This window comes from Malaclemys terrapin, chromosome 2 (assembly GCF_027887155.1).
Source record: "Malaclemys terrapin pileata isolate rMalTer1 chromosome 2, rMalTer1.hap1, whole genome shotgun sequence".
Lineage (NCBI taxonomy): Eukaryota > Metazoa > Chordata > Testudines > Emydidae > Malaclemys > Malaclemys terrapin.
The window spans coordinates 85,367,143-85,383,481 of NC_071506.1; the positions used below are offsets into that span (position 1 = coordinate 85,367,143).

General features: G+C 38.9%; 1 protein-coding gene across 24 annotated transcripts in view; it reads right to left on the reverse strand.

The window, feature by feature from the left end:
* The window catches only part of EPB41L3 (erythrocyte membrane protein band 4.1 like 3), a 195,793-nt gene that overhangs the window by 43,399 nt on the left and 136,055 nt on the right, over positions 1–16,339 (reverse strand). For all 24 annotated transcript variants that reach the window (XM_054017403.1, XM_054017410.1, XM_054017399.1 and 21 more), the window contains 3 exons: positions 9,036–9,140; positions 6,461–6,503; positions 2,009–2,084 (listed from right to left, as the gene is read on the reverse strand). In XM_054017403.1, the coding sequence (XP_053873378.1) occupies positions 2,009–2,084; positions 6,461–6,503; positions 9,036–9,140 (224 nt within the window). The remainder of the gene's footprint in view (positions 1–2,008; positions 2,085–6,460; positions 6,504–9,035; positions 9,141–16,339) is intronic.

A 16,339-nucleotide genomic window follows, 5' to 3' on the forward strand; every position in this document is an offset into this window, starting at 1 on the left:
CTTATTTGATTTATAATTTTCTGTAATAAGCACTTCAGAAATACCAGTTAATTGATTAGCTAAAAAGCAAAAACAACAAATGACTACTTCCCATAAGGGTAGCTATGCTGCTAAAAATGATCCCATTAATCATGCAATGTGAGGGCCAGATAGAAGAAACTGAAAATAGTTTCAGAGGAACTAGAAAGGAAGGGTGGTTTAGTGGCTAAGGCACAGGACTGGGAGAAAATCCTGACCCTACTACAGATTTACAGCGAGACCTTGGGCAAATTGCTTAATCTCTGTAATCTCTCCTGCCTAGGGGAAAAAAGCCCTCTCTCACTAACCACCTTTTGGGGAAGAGCAGCCAATCAGAGCTGCTACAGGAGGCAGGCGGGCAACGTTTTCTCCCCTCCCCTCAGGAACAGAGAGGAAACAGGCAATACCATTTGCACAAGAGGGGGCCAGGGAGGCGGGAGCAGAGAGATCCCAGCCTCTCATTATAGGATTGCTCCTATCTCCCCCAACCCCCTCCTGTGAAAAGGGATTGGTTCCTCCCACCTCTGCTCCTCTCTAATGCTGCCGCACCAGGGCTAGCAATGGGGAGAACCTCCTCCACAGTTGCAGGAGGAGCAGCTGTGGAGCAAAGGAGGATTGTTGTATGGTTGGGTGGACGGAGTTGATGTGGGTCTGGAGCAAATGTGATGGAAGGGTGGGGCAGAATTAATTGCTGTAGAGATGAGGTGGCTAAAATCGCATTTCTCCATGATGATGATGATGTGGGGGAGTTAAAAAAAAGTCAGAAAATAGCTCATAAACATTAAAGAACTGAATGATTTGGGGTCCAATCTCATGATTTTTTGGGGGTCTGACTCGTGATTTTGGTGGTTGGCAACGGTGGTGTGAAAAAAGGGTAGTCTGAAGTGGACAAAAGAAAAGTATAAGTTGCAAGTGAACAATCTGGTTAAAAACAAAAAGAGGATAGAGGTGAAACTAGGAAATGTAAGATAGAGGGGGAGAAAAGTTTGTGCAAAATAATGGTTTACAGGGGAGTCACAGTTTTATTTTTTGTTTGAGGCCCCATATTTCCTTGCAGCTCTGGGCCTTTCTACTTGTGTAAGTGAACATTGCAGCCTGATGTCTTTTCCAAATCTCACAACAGCCCAGACTGCATGAGACTGGGATGCAGAATGCTTTAGACTGCACTGCATGACTGGGTTAAAAAGTCAGCAGAAGGGTGCTGCACCACTGGGACAGCCAGGGTCACTTAGCCCCAAGAGGTCCTTCACAGAGAGAAGGGACTGCCAGAAATTAGGTTGGGCTAGGATCTAGTTCTGGACTCAGTTTTCAGGGTGAACCAAGGTTAGGATTCAGATTCAAAGGCATCCTGAGCTGTTCTTGTGAAATTTTGGCCCCCCAAATGGCAGAAGTCGCATTAGACCAATTGATGTGAATTCCTGCTACTTTGGGCTGTATCCAAAAATAAAGCTGGGAATTAACCCACTTCTGGGGTTTGGATCAACCCTGAACCAAAACCATGGGAACAGGCTTAGAGCTGGGGATTTAAATTTGAAAACACATAATTGAGGGAAAGAGGTAAGTAATGTTTACTTTCGAAATCCTGGTTCATGTTCATGTCCAGTTTGATGATTATAGTTGTATTTGTGTCACACAGTGTCTAGAGGACCCAACAAAACACTAATAGGCAAGACTGGGTACTGCAATGTTTGTGAACTCTGAAGCTAGAATTAATTCTTCTCATTAGAAATACGTATTGAGAAAGCCTGATTTTGGTATCAGTTTATCAAATGTGAAAGTCTTCTAGTTTGGAAGTCAAAACAATGAATAAAAACCCCAACTATTAACCTTTTCTCTACTAAGAGAACATCAAATATTTCCCATTAGCTCATAATTAGAAGGCGGCTGATAGTAAAACAAAAACATTCATGCTTCCAGACAGATAGAATGTCACTGCTGTCAAAAATGTGTTTAAAAGCACTTTTGGAAAGGTATTTATTGTTTCAAATACCTGGTAATATCTTCAGACAGCTGGGAAGGATCGGGAGGGTAAAATTTCACATTAAAGGAGAACTGCCAAGCACCACCTGAAAAAAACCCACAGGTTCACTGAAATTGCCTACACAAGTACAAATGAAGATGTTCACACTGTTAGGTTACTAGCAATCTAAAAGATAAATTAGGAAATATTCCAGTCAAATATTCAGAAATGACAGGATTTATATTCTTCTTGTATACAATATTTAAGATACCTTTCTACTTCTCACAGTTACAGTTTGAGGCCTACAGTTCTTTTCTTGCATAGTGAAGAGTAATTTATTTCTAATGCCCTGAAAACTGAGCAAGAAAAGAGTCTGTTTACTGAGATTAGATGTATTAAAAGGTAGCCTATAGAAATAAAATAAAAAGAAAACAAAACGTGGAGATAAGCATTGGAAACACCACAGGCTAAAAATGAAAATGGGCTTTAACTATGTGACCACAATTATGTGCAAAATAGATCATTCTATTCTATAACCCCACACTCAGCAGTGTCTGAATGCTGTTTTAGCACACACACTGTCTCTGTAGCTGGCATAAATTATCATATAGACAAAATTGCAAGGACAAATGTAAAGGCCATTAATGAAAAAAATGGACCCAAATTTTTAACACAAGGGAAACAATAATCGTAGTACTTTAGATAACTCCTGTCACAGGCAATAACTTTACACATCCTATAAGACATTTTTAATAGGACCTTACTTTTCAAAACTATAGATAAAAAAATACCAAGACCATTCCAAAAAAATAGGGAAAATTTAAGAGGATAAGGATTCCTAGAAAACCGATGTCTCATGTTTAATAAATGGCACCAATAAAAAAGCCAAATGCTTGGCGAACTAGCAAGCAAAAAAACAAACAAACCACACACACACACCCGGCCCCAACCTCTGGTACAGCCTATCAGCAACCAAGATTCTGTTGCATTAATTACATAGCTCTTCACCTATATTACTACTACAGAGACCCTATATTAATTGATCACCCCCTTGCACACAACCAATATCTCAGGTGACATTACTGTGGGAATTGAGAAATGGACATCAAGATAACCTGATGCTTTTATTTTCTAAAATATGGTAACCTATTAAAATACAGCACTGAACTGAAAAATACACTTTAAAAAAATGTCCAAGACACTTGTATAATGATGGTTACAGATTCTTTGTGGGCACTATGTGAAATAGGACTCCTCTTTATAAACTCTACAGTGTATTCTTTCATTCTAACACAACTAACAGGTATTTTGCACTGTCTAAGTTGTGATGAACGTATGTTTTGAAGGTGTGTCAACTTCTACTACTGGATTTTATGCTGGATAGAAGAGAGGAAGTGTTAATGTTGACTATATTGCAAATGCTACTTTTAAATTGCCTTAAAATTCCATATAGTTTTCTTGATCATGTATTTGGGACTGTTCATTTAGGGCCTACAATGAGATCTGCATGGTTGATTCCTTGCCTCATGATTTCAGGGCCTTCAGATCTTCAGCTGTACAGAGCTCATTGCAGGACCAGGGCCTTAATTTGCTGAATCTATTCGAGAACATAGATTTCATATGCTAAAAGAGGTTGACATTTAATACAGAAGAAGATAGCCCCAAATCCTCTGTGAAATTTTTGGATACACACCCTTGTTTGAGAAAGAAGGGAGAGAGAAGATCCCCCTGACAAACAAGAAATAAATTAAATCCACATTGTGCCCCTCAGGAATATGATTCTCTAAGAAAAAAAAAAAAGTATAACAGGCCTGATTCTCCTCTTGCTTACGCTGGTTTCAATCAAGAATAACTCTATTAAAGTCCATGGTTTTAAACTGGTGTGAGGAGAATCAGACCCACAACTCTATAAACAGTGTTGGCCAAATTCTTTTCTCAAATACTGGCTCGGATTTCCTCCTGCCTGCAGTGGAACTGAGCACTCTTGAAAGCAGACATTTATCCTATATTCTTATCAGTATTCAATACAATTGTGGTTCTAATCATTCATGAAATAGATCACTTGTAAGATAGTTTTACTATTCCAAAGTTCTTAACAGAATTATCTGAACCAAGCAAATTAACACTGTCATCTATGACAACTCTAACTGTTCCCAGTGTCAACTGTAGGACTAGTCTTTTCTGCCCTGGTTAGTCTCTTGCTGTCACAATCTTTCATTGTCTAGCTCTTAGCTAAAACACACATTAAATACATTGCAATCAACTGTATGTAGTTGGACTGCCTTAATTGCATCAACAATCTACATAACTTATCAAAGTCTACAGCACTTTCTTTTCCTGTGATAACTTTTCAGTATCCTATTAACAATTACACAATGAAACACAGATTTCAATTATTTTTCATTGCACTTCATTTTTAGATAGTATATATAATATCTAGGATAGTTTGGAAAAGGTGAAGTTAATCATTATGAAAAATACTCTAAGGGAAATTTTCCACACTAAGTTTAAATTAATCCTTTGAATCTTGAAATGGTAACCTACTATTTTAGGGCCTGATCCTAGAAACACAAACTACCAGATGTAATTCCTTGTAAATGCTAGGCTGCTGAAAGTGATTATTTATAAGATGTGTGGAGGAGAATACCGAAGTTTTCTTGCCAAAATAAAATCACATTTATAAACATTACAACAGGTTTCCAAAGAGCTATTGGAGGAAAAGAAAGGTAGGTCACAGTTTGAGCCTAGCAGTCTTGACACAGGGTCCCTTCAAAACATTTTTGGATTACTAACACAGCATACAGCTAAATTTAACAACTGAGCCTTTTAAAATATTCACATGAAGCAGAAAATTGATTCTCCTTGTGAAGCAGTAAGTCATCTTAGGAACAAAGTTCAAGTTATTGGAGAAGTGCAGGAACGAGATAAAGATGTTTTGGGTAGAGGGATATCTGTACTAACACGTGTTTTGGTAAGTAAGGCCAGCAGTGTTCCCAGACGTGGCCCAAATGACAGTAATTCAAAGAAAACAATTTATATCTTGTGACCCAGGCCCCAAAGATTATATTGCTTAATGCTGAGTTTAGACTTTTCCCTCTCTGTAAACGTCAAATTGTTTTTAGCAATGAGACATTTATATTTCATGATCCTGACCAACTGATTGATTTTATTAGAGAGTAAAAAAAAGATGAAGAAAAACATCCAACAATTCTTCTTCTACAGACTCAGAAACAGACCTGAATAAATAATAAGAAACTTAACATTTGAGATGGGGCTTAATGATAAAAGTGATGTTTTCTCTTGAAGAGGGAGTGCAATATTCACAGAGACTTCTTCAACTACCTGCTGCTCCCCTGTATGCCTTCCCCATACAGTACCAGTCTTTGAGGCTGGGGAGGGTGAGGTTGGAGCTCAGGCCTGCAAGTGATTGGTAGGTTTGCACCCTACTAGTCATTCTAACTGGTAACTCAGGCCCAAGGGGTGAGGGCATTTAAAGAACCACATGTGTGGGTGAGGAATATTCCTGCTCCACAGGCTGCCAGCCAGAGAACTTCTCTTGCAGTGATCCACCCCTACACACTACATTGGACTGGAATCTCCCACTGAGGCAATATGTTATTTATGGCACAGTTAAATGGAGTTCAATAGTCCTTGTCCTCCACTCTTTCTGGGTCTCTGTGCCTTACAGCAGGTTAGATAGATTGTCACATTTGGGGTCAGGTCGTCCTCCACTTCCCTGCTTGGTCTGGCAGAGTCCTGATATAATTATAAACATGTGTTTTGGTGTAGGCAGATGACGTGGGTGGATGGGTAGCAATTTGTTATGGTGAGAAGTATTTATGATTTTTTTGATCTTTTAAGGGGGATATTATTTTTAATGTCCAAAAGGCACCCAGAGCACTGGGCGAGATAATAGCAGGTATATGGTGTGGGGCACTTCCAGTGAAGAGTTTAATTTCTCTCAGAAGGAGATAGCCATGGGGAACACACAGCTTGGAGAAAGTGTGAATCTTTTTTGGGTAACCATTAGTTTGCTTGGTGCATATTTGTTGGGCAATAAATTAATAGTTAAGTACCAGGTTAACTTGGTTCATAAATGAAGTTGCATCTGGAGGCCTTAAACCATATGTGTTGTGTCAGTGTGCTTAGTAGGGTTCTACCTGGAAGATGATCTCTCAGTAGTTACTGCTGCTTTATATAGTCACTTATATTGGCAATATGTTCTCTCAAGCTGGGAAAGTGTGTTAACGTGAAGCTTTTTTGTATGAGTATGTAGGACTTTCCTCACACCATTTATTACATGCAAACAATGTGGAATACCAGGGAAAGCAGCATTTCCCATTTTATACAGAGCATTGTGAAGTTATTTTTCAATAAATGTTTTAATTTTGTTGAAAAGTATTTCATATTATCAACACTGCTCTCCTTATTAAAACATTTCCCAGATCTCCTCACACAGACACATGATTGATTACAACTTACTTCGGATCTGCTTTTTGATTTCCTTTGCAGGGTCCAACCAGTTCTGAAAAGAAATTTTTTTTTAATTTGACTAAAAATACAGTGAAAATTATTTTTAAACATTGATATTAACAGCACTGAAATGAGACAAAGTAAAGTTACATGTGTTCAGTGGCCTTTTAAAATCTCAGCAGCAGATGCCACATTTGTTGGCTAAATTAACTTCTTGCTCCATCTCTTTCCTTTGGAATACTGTAGCTACAGCAATTATTTTATGCTAATACATTTACTTGATTCCTTGAAGGGTTTCGTTGTTGTCGTAAGAACGGCTTAGATCACAGGAACCTGCAGACTAGGTTAGAACACAGGCATCCTTTGGCAGCATGTCCACTGACCTTTCATTAGCACACTAGGAGGCTCTTCTTTGCTTAAACCTTGAAAGGCTGGAGGGACTGAAGAGTCTGGCCCTGCTTAAGTACATAAAAAGGAGGAAGAGGACATGAGCCTCTCCTCTATTTGTGCCCCAGTGCAGGAATCAGGCTTTAATCCATTGAGGTGTTCAGACATTGTCCCTTGCTAGAATTTCCTCCAGTGCTAGCTACCCAAAAGGGTGAGGTGTTCTGTGCAGTGCCATCATCCACACTGACCAGCAGAGCTTGTCAGGTGTATGAGAGAACTGTACAATACAGCTGTTGAAAGGATGGGGAACTGCCACTGCAGTGCATGCTCCCTGGCAGTCAAGGAGGAATTGTGGCTGCCTCACAATTTCGCTTGGGATATCTGACTGCAGCATAGTATCGCTAACCATTTCGGCAGGCGGCATGGTTTAAAATCCACAGTCTAGACGGCGTTGTACCTGTTTTTCTCTCTCAGATATTGGGAGGTTATGTCCCTGACCTTCAGCATTGTCTTAACCAATGCAAATTAATATTTAATATGTATATAGTTCATAACAAAAGCAGTTTGTTAATCCCCTAGGAAAAATTCCACTTTCTTCAAGGAAAGATAAACAAATATAGCAAAAACCAAAACCAAACAAACCCCAGAACAACCCTTGCACCTTACCCTGCCTTCCCTTAATCAGCTGGCAGCTGCCCAGAATCAATTAGTCTGAACTCCAAAGTATGAGGCTACAAGAGTATAATATGCCACTACAATTAAGATTGCCTCAGGGTTTCTTTTTAAAGCCCTGTTTTCAGATACTTGTAACTCAGGTAACTCAGATGGAAAAATTTGATGTGGATTCTTATATAGCATAAAGATCTTCAGCCTGGAAGATGTTTTTTCTATGGTGGAGGGGGGGAGTGAGGGCGGGGGGGGGGGGGGGAAGGATGAACAAGCTGTTTTTACATTGTAAAATTTAAAAAATATATGTAGAAATTAAAAATAAACTATTGCTCTGACACTATCATGTACATGTTTTTAAAATTAATTATTGACTTATTCTAGCCACTTTTGTAAAGTAACTTGAGATCTATAAATGTTGAACATCATCACTATTAATAATCTGACAGGATTTCTAAATACACACTTATTTTGGCCCCACTTCAGGAAAGCATGACTGTTCAGGAAAGAATTTAAGCACATGCTTACCTTGAGCTTTAACTTAAAGTTAAGTACACACTTAAGTGCTTTCTTGAATAAGGATGGAACTAAGCATCTGTTTAATTGCTTTTTGCATCAGTGCCAAAATCCTCATTTTAAAAAGTCCATAAATATAGAAAGTAAGAGTTCTCTCTAAGAGAGAAAACAGTCACATACTTATATGAAAACCTGTTAGGGGACTCTTTTATAATATAAATTTTAACTAAGACATATCAAAAGGGAGTTAAAGTACTTTAAAGAAATATTTAGAGGGTCCTTTGCTGCTTCTTATCTCATCTTAATGTGTGTACAATGTATATGTTGCATGGATCTTAGATCATCATATCCCAGTACTAATTGAGCAATAATGCTCAGGTAAAGATAACATGAGTCTTGAAAGGGAATTAGCAGCAATAGTGAATTAACTTCTGCCTGTCTGTGTCACAACCTTAACATTAAATAAACTGTTTTTAGTATTAAATATATTTATGAATGTAAATCTGACTTTCAAGGCAGTATTGGAACAAACCATACGAGAAAAGCTACATGATTAACTTCTCTTACATCATAAATAACCAGTGGTTTGAGCATTGGCATGCTAAACCCAGGGTTGCGAGTTTAATCCTTGAGGGGGCAATTTGGGGATTTAGTTGGGGATTGGTCCTGCTTTGAACAGGGGGTTGGACTAGATGACCTCCTGAGGTCCCTTCCAACCCTAATAATCTATGATTCTATGATTCTAAGGCAAAAGGAAGACAGGAGAACATTGTTCCTGTTCTTGGGAGGCACAAACAATTAAAAAGGAGATGGCATTAAATAAAGATGCATCCTTTTGGAGATAAAACTAAAACATCAGTTCTGGATTGATCACCCGGAAAAAAAATCTGATGGTCACATATCTTATCCCATGCAAACTCAAGATCAATGCCAGTTAGCAAGATTCCAGTTCTGTTGACTTTCATTCTACTTCCTTTTAATTCAAGAAAACCCTGGCTGATGTGTCTTTTTTTACCTTTTGGTTTTCCATGTCTCTGTATGTTAGCCCAAAGTAGTCCTTTTCCAAAAGATTTAGATGTTCACATACTTTGTCAAACAATATTTGACCTCTGGAACGTTTCTATGGAAAACAAAAGAACATTTTCATCAATTTCAAAGTACAGCAACATTTAAATAAATCCTCTTCGGTATAATAAAGTTAAAAAACCAATATTGATTTATCTTAACCTACACACCTTTCAAAACCATTGATTTGGAACTGTACAAAATCTGCTGAACTGGGCTAATTTGTCTCTTTAAAAATTCAGGTCTCAATGTGGAGTTAAAAATAAATCAATAGATGTAACATTCAAATGGTAGCTTAGAAGGTTTCCTCTATCTCACAAATACTGGCACTTAATATATTCCGAGCTTACACTGCACTAGAACTATAGCCTTCTTTATATGCAACAGTAGTAACAAACATTGGTCCAAAATACTACCCTAAGCGGGTTTGAAACCGGTGGATGATGGAGCAAAGGCATTTGTGTGGATTGGCTCCATGAAGTCCTCCTTTTATGTTTACGTATGGGGGTGGTCTGATCCAGCACCCACAGAAGTCAATGGAAAACTCCCATTACCATCACTGGGAGCTGGACTGGGTTAAGAAAGTGAAAGCGCAGGATTCTCCAGAATCCCACTGACATTTCTCAGCCCAGACCGCCTCTATGAGAGGATAGCTAGTTTTTTATGCTCATTTAGAACCTGGCTATCTGCTGAGATTGTACCAGTTGTGGTGATGGTTTTGTTATATGGGTATATGCCCCTTACGAAATACATTGAGTCCACGAGAGCCATGAGTTTATAGCAACTTTCAAATGCTGTAATTCTGAGCCAGATAAAACTGGTGACCTGGAGGGAACAGTTTCTATTAATAAACAAACAGCTTTAGTAAAACGGTTACAATAGTGAGTGATACTACAGTTCAACAGGCAACACTGCTAGCAGCATGAAACCTAAATCAATCAATTTTAAGGTTTATCAATGAGTATTTTATTTATCAATGAGTATTTAAGCTGTATTATGCTGCGTGAGAGACAGATTCTCTGAGGCACTAAAGTGTCTCCTGTAAACTGTTGAGTACGTGTCCCTTCCATTGAGACTAATGGGAGTGGTAAATATTCCACACACAGCAGGAGACGTTCAGCAAATTTTGGGCTGGATCTTAAGAACTCAAATTATTTCCTACTCTAAGCATAAGGTTTACAAGGCAAAGGACCTCTTTTTATGATCTGCCTGTGTGGCAATGCACACTCGTTAGTTATGCCTTGTTATGTTATTTAGTCATATCTAAAGTTCATACTACACAGAATTCAAGCAGCATTCTGACCATCATTTCATCATGTGTTACACATCCCTCAAAGCTAGACCGTTTGCAGAATCTTCTTATATTAAGCATGAATACTTCTGTTTCTTTTATTTTGTGTGTATATATACACACACATATATACACACACACACACAATTTTTTAGTTTAACATGGATATAAGCGGAACAGTTTCATTATTAGCAAAATTCAACATGTATATAAGCAGAATAGTAATACTCTAGTACTTGTTGATATTATTTTCATTAAAATAATGAACATGACTAAAGAGCACTGTAGATATTATTTCAGTCTACTTCTTATGACAGTAAATTGTGTTTTGACTAACACGGAGTAAATTCATTACAGTCTGTCACTCCACAAAAGCTGGCCATTTAAAGTCTCAAACTGTTTTAGATTTGTTTTAAGTAAAATCAAACAAATAAACAAATGTGAATGAAGGCTCTTGTACAATTCACCATCAAGTGTTTGAGAAAACATTTTGGAAATGGTAAGAGTAGCTGGCACATTAACAACAACAAAGTAACACTTTACACTAACTTTACATTTTCTTCTTAAGATCTCAGGGCACTTAAAAAAAGGTAGGAAAAAAATATTCCTGATGGGGAAATGAAATGTTAAAGTGACTTATAGATTCTAGGACTGGAAGGGACCTCGAGAGGTCATCGAGTCCAGTCCCCTGCCCGCATGGCAGGACTTGTCCAAGAACACACAGGAAATCTGTAGGGCATAGACCACAGGGGCCAGCTCCATCACTGGTGTAAATTGGAGTAATTTACTACTATGGAACTATGCCTGCCTATGCCAGCTGAGGATCTAGCCCCAGGGCATTGTACTAGTCACTTGCTTTAAACAGCGACAGAGTCCTGTGGCACCTTATAGACTAACAGACGTACTGGAGCATGCTCCAATATGTCTGTTAGTCTATAAGGTGCCACAGGACTCTTTGTCGCATTTTACAGATCCAGACCAACATGGCTACTCCTTTGATACTTGCTTTAAACACTAGATTAAATGAAGTGCTTGGCTATATAGCCACCGTTGCTATATACTGTCAAACAAATATTTAGTCTATTCCTCCAGCCAACAGATCCACTCTCCTAAAACCCAGAATTCAACAGATAATAGAAGTCAGCCGTTTTTTTCTTTAAGCTTCATATAGCTTTTTAATTACATCCAAAAGACAGAACCTACTACTGAGACACTGAGAAGAAAGGAAATCAAGACTTTCTAGCAGAATCTGAAAACTATTTGGTTTGAAACAGTAGACAACAACAGGTTTTCTCCACACTGTTGCTTTACTTTTTAATATCAATTTAAATGACTAGATCTCTGTATGGAGTAAGTGGTGGATTTAAATCTACAAAAATTTGTCTTAAGAAAAATAATACAACAACTGTTATATTTACACGTATTTGCATTATGACAGCTCAGTGTCCTGTCATTTAAAAGTCATGCAAGGTGTCAAGGCTGATTCCCCACTCTGGCACTTTGAGTGCAGAAGGTGGGGACCTGCAAGGATTCTAAAAATTAATACTGGCCACTCTAGGCTTGTATTAAACTCCCAAGGTTACAGCTTTTCTCTGACCTTGGATGGGGAGATGCTGCCACCACTCAAGTGCAGAACCCCTTTGAGAGCCCAGGAAGGTGCACTTGGGAGTTCTTTCCTGTGGGGTACCCTCAAGCCCTTTCACCCCCCTTCCGGGGAAGAGCTGAGAAAGAAAAAAGAAGGAAATCAGCTGTTGCCGTCAGCTAATTAAACACCATGTGCACAAACCTCTTAAGACACAAAAATCCAATTCTCTTCTTAAAAAAGATAAATTGTATTTTCTTTCTTTTTTTTATTAATAAATCTGGGAACTCAGGCTATTGCTAGATTTTATAAGAGCAATACAAGGATTAAGCACCAAGAATAGCTTTCTTGAGGTCCAGCTTAAAGGTTAAAAACAAAATAAAAGCACCTGGGCTTAGCCCAGAGGAGTCCACAAGCCATAAAGAAATAAAAAGGATAAACCTAATCGTGTCTTCCTAGACATTCCCTGATCTACTTACATATCTGGGGTTTTAAATGGGTAGTTTCTAGGTATGATACCGAGGATTTTTCATACCTGGCCCAAAGCTTCTTACAGCATAACTGCTGCTCTGTCCCCTCTCCAGCAGATAGAGCCACCACAGACAGACAGACAAAAGGGAAGTCTTTGCTCAATTTTAAAAAGTTCTAGCCTTCCCATTGGCTCTTTTTGCCAGGTGCCTATTCACTTCCTTTTACCTATGCATCGCAGTGAGACTTTTTAACCCTTTAGAGGTAGAGCAATTAGAGAACAGCTACAAAGAGGGATTTTATAGCTACTGGCTGGCTAGGTGTCCATAAAAGGGAGATACCCCCATCTCCTTTCATTTATCACACAAGGTCAAAACTGAAGCTATTTCAGCTGGAGGATCCATGCAGTTGCAGCTTTGACAAATAATACAGAGCAGCTGCAAGTTAAGGTATTTTAAAGAACATGTGTGTGAATGGAAGTTGCCTTTAATGTGTAGCTAATATTGTACAATAAGCATTAAAATAAGGCAGCTAAGGTACTGTTAAAGACCAAATGTAATCTCTAATCACTTTTATTATTGAAGTGTCACCCAAAAGCCCCGATCAGGGTCCCACTGTGCTCAGTGGGTATAGGTGATGAAGGTAAGAGCAATAAGTTTGGCTAGCTATGTGCAAAATTGGACGGTTCATGTTTTAGCTGTTATAAAATGCTCTCTACTTTCTCTAGCCTTTTTTTTTTCTGTGCAGATACCCTATACCTACTCAGGAAATCTCCACAGCATTGTAGCTGCATTGGAACAGAATATGGCAAAATCTGCTTCTTGTTACTCTGGCAGCTGCTAAAAAGGATGCTGGAGAGTGATATGTACTACTGCAGGGAACCTTCTTATCCCAGTGCATCTGATGCAAACCTGTGATGAGGAGGTGGCTAAGGGAGGGGCCTTGCTGGGATGACATCCTACCTGCCCATCACATCAGTGCCTGTTGGTATTAGGATAGATGAGCTTCATATGTCAAATCATCCATTGCCCCTTAGTGCCACAATCAGATCTTAATGAGTTGCTGTAAATTATCTCATGCTATATGTCTGGGTACTTATATGGCCCTTGTTATACAGTATATGAATGAGTTCTGGAAGAGGTGCAACCACCTATGTCAGAGACCTCCTGCTGCAAACAGCAAGAAAAGAGAAAAGAAGACACATGCTTCCCACCCACAAGCCAAATTTGCAGATTTGCATAACTGTTCATATATTTCCAAAAATTCCTGTATACATTAGGGCTGGCCATAAAACAAGAACCCTGTTTAATAAAAAATGTTGCGCCTTTGAAATCTGTTTTTGTTCCACACAGGAATGAAAACAATACCTTTCAAACTTTTCTTAAAAAAAAAAAAACAAAACATTAGGGAGAGAGACACTCCAGAATAGCCAAGGGGTTATGCACTCAACTGGGATGTGGGAGACCCAGGTTCAAATCCGTGTCTGATTTAGAGTTGGTATATGAACCTGGGTCTCACACTGCAGGTGACTGCCCTAACCACCAGGCAGGACACACACCTTCTCCCCTCCTCTCTTCCTCCTTGTTCCCCCATACCATGGGCCTGAGAAACCTCCCTGATGAAAACATCACTGGGAAAAAAAACATTTCACTGACAAATTCCCAACCAGTTCTAGTATACAAACACCATTAGACGCATGCACCTCCCATTTGAAAATTATGCTAATGTGGGGAGATAATTGCATATATAGATGGGACACAGTGTTTTAGTTACGTGCCATATATCAATGAAACAAATAAATAAATAAAACTTCCAGGCAATTATTAATTAATATTATTTTGCAGTGCCCAAAGGTGTGGTAGGCACATTACAGCACAGATAAGACATGGTCTTGCCCCTTAAGAGGGATAACAAACTGGAGGAGAAGAAAGAGGGGGAATGACAGTGGGTACAGCAACAAGATCACAAAGCTTCTCAGTTTATGCCATAATATTTCTAATATGATGCCTATCATCTATTCCCTGGTGACAAGCCCTAAGAAGTAAAGTAATGGGAGGAACAACTGTCTGTTAGTAAGACTCATAACTTAATTCTCTCAATGCCAAAGGCATCAGGCCATTCTCAGCCATCTGTACTGATGCGCTTGGCAGAATCAAAATGAGATCTTAAGTCTGTACACTGGAAAGTCACGGGTCAAAAAAGATATATTCCAATTTCCCTGTCTTCAAAAACATTTGCCCGCTAATCCAAGAGAACACCCTACACAATTCAAACATAACAGCGCCCTCCTCAACACATTCTCAAACACATTTCAAACATGAATGAGATTAAATGAAACATGTGACCATTAAAAGTCACTGAGAAAAATATTTACTTAGAATTAGTTTGAGCGAGCGAGTGATAGAGTATATGAGAAATCTAGATTTGGATAATATAAAAGTAGGAGAGAAGTTGTGGAGTAAAAAGATAACTCTTCAGAATTGTAGTGCCAGGTCTATTTCAAAACACACACACTCTGCTCTCTGAATTCATATGAAACCCACAATTCTCACTGACCTGGGAACCAGGAAAGGCAGTAAATTAGTCAAGCTTCCTAGTAGAAAGGGCTAAAAGCGGTAGATTTGGCAGGTCTGCACTTGTGTCAGTGATTCCCATATGCAAGGGAGAGGAGAAGAAGCATCTTTTCTTTGTTACCCCCTTTTCTATTCTGGGATCTGCACCTCTCCCCTCTCAAGCTCCCCCAACTGGCTTCTGCAGATCCTACCGTGATGGACAGCCTGCCTCTCCCACTCTGTTCCTTATTCCTATCCTACTTTAGCAATCCCTACTCACCACTTCACCTCCCTTCTCCCCGGTCACTCTGGCTTCCCTCCTTACCCCTCTCCAGTTCCCTCTTCTTCCCTTGACTGCTTCTTCTTTTTCCCATTGTTTAAGAGCACCCCCAGCTGCCACAACCCACCTGACTCTTCTCCCCTTCCCTGTCCTATGAACACACTCCCTATCTGGCTCCTAGCCACTGATTTCTTCACCCCCCACAATATTGGAGAGAAAGGCTGGAGTGAAGGGACTAACAGTATGAAAAATAATGGCATAATATCCTGGTTAGTGAAACAAATTTATATTCTCTAGGTACGTGTCCACTGGGAGGAAGTTATAGAGGTTTGAAATTCTCTTCAGCCTCTCATACCACAGTATTCATCCAAGCCATTACAAATACACACACACTTCCACTTCTCACATTTCAGCAATAAAATATGAGACTGAAGGAACACATTACTCATCAGACGTGAATGAGAAGCCTGAAAATTAAACACTTCAGCCTAGCATTGTATGGATAACAGGCTTACTATCAAGCCAATTATTCTCACTTGTTAACAGCAGGGTACAATCCCTGATGTTTCTTAGAGCAGGGAAATAAGGAGGAATTTTTTGTTCACTTATGCATTAAACCAATGAACTGCATTGTATTCCACAAGATGAAAGGACATAACAGTGACATAGTAGAAAAAGCTTTTGTATATTCTTTTGTTCTTTATACATATGCCATTCTAGTCACCAAAATAAGTATTGTGAATTATTCTCATCAAATTTACGCTAGAAAAGCATTTTATTTATTACACTGCTCTACAGCCAAAATGCTTCTGAAATAAATGTAGTCAAACTTTACTAATTCTGGATCACTGAGAACGAAAATGATGCTTAAAATTGTTGATTGGCTCTAGTTTTCAAGATATGCTATCGGGTCAGTATATATGAACCTTGACTTGGGAATGGCGGAGGATAAGTGAGTTATAAAGGGAAGGGATCTCAATTTAAACCAGAAATGACTAAAATACATCTTTGACTGGATCTATCAATAAATCTATGACTGGGTTTGGACAGTACTTGCTTTTTAGGCAAAACAATGAATGAT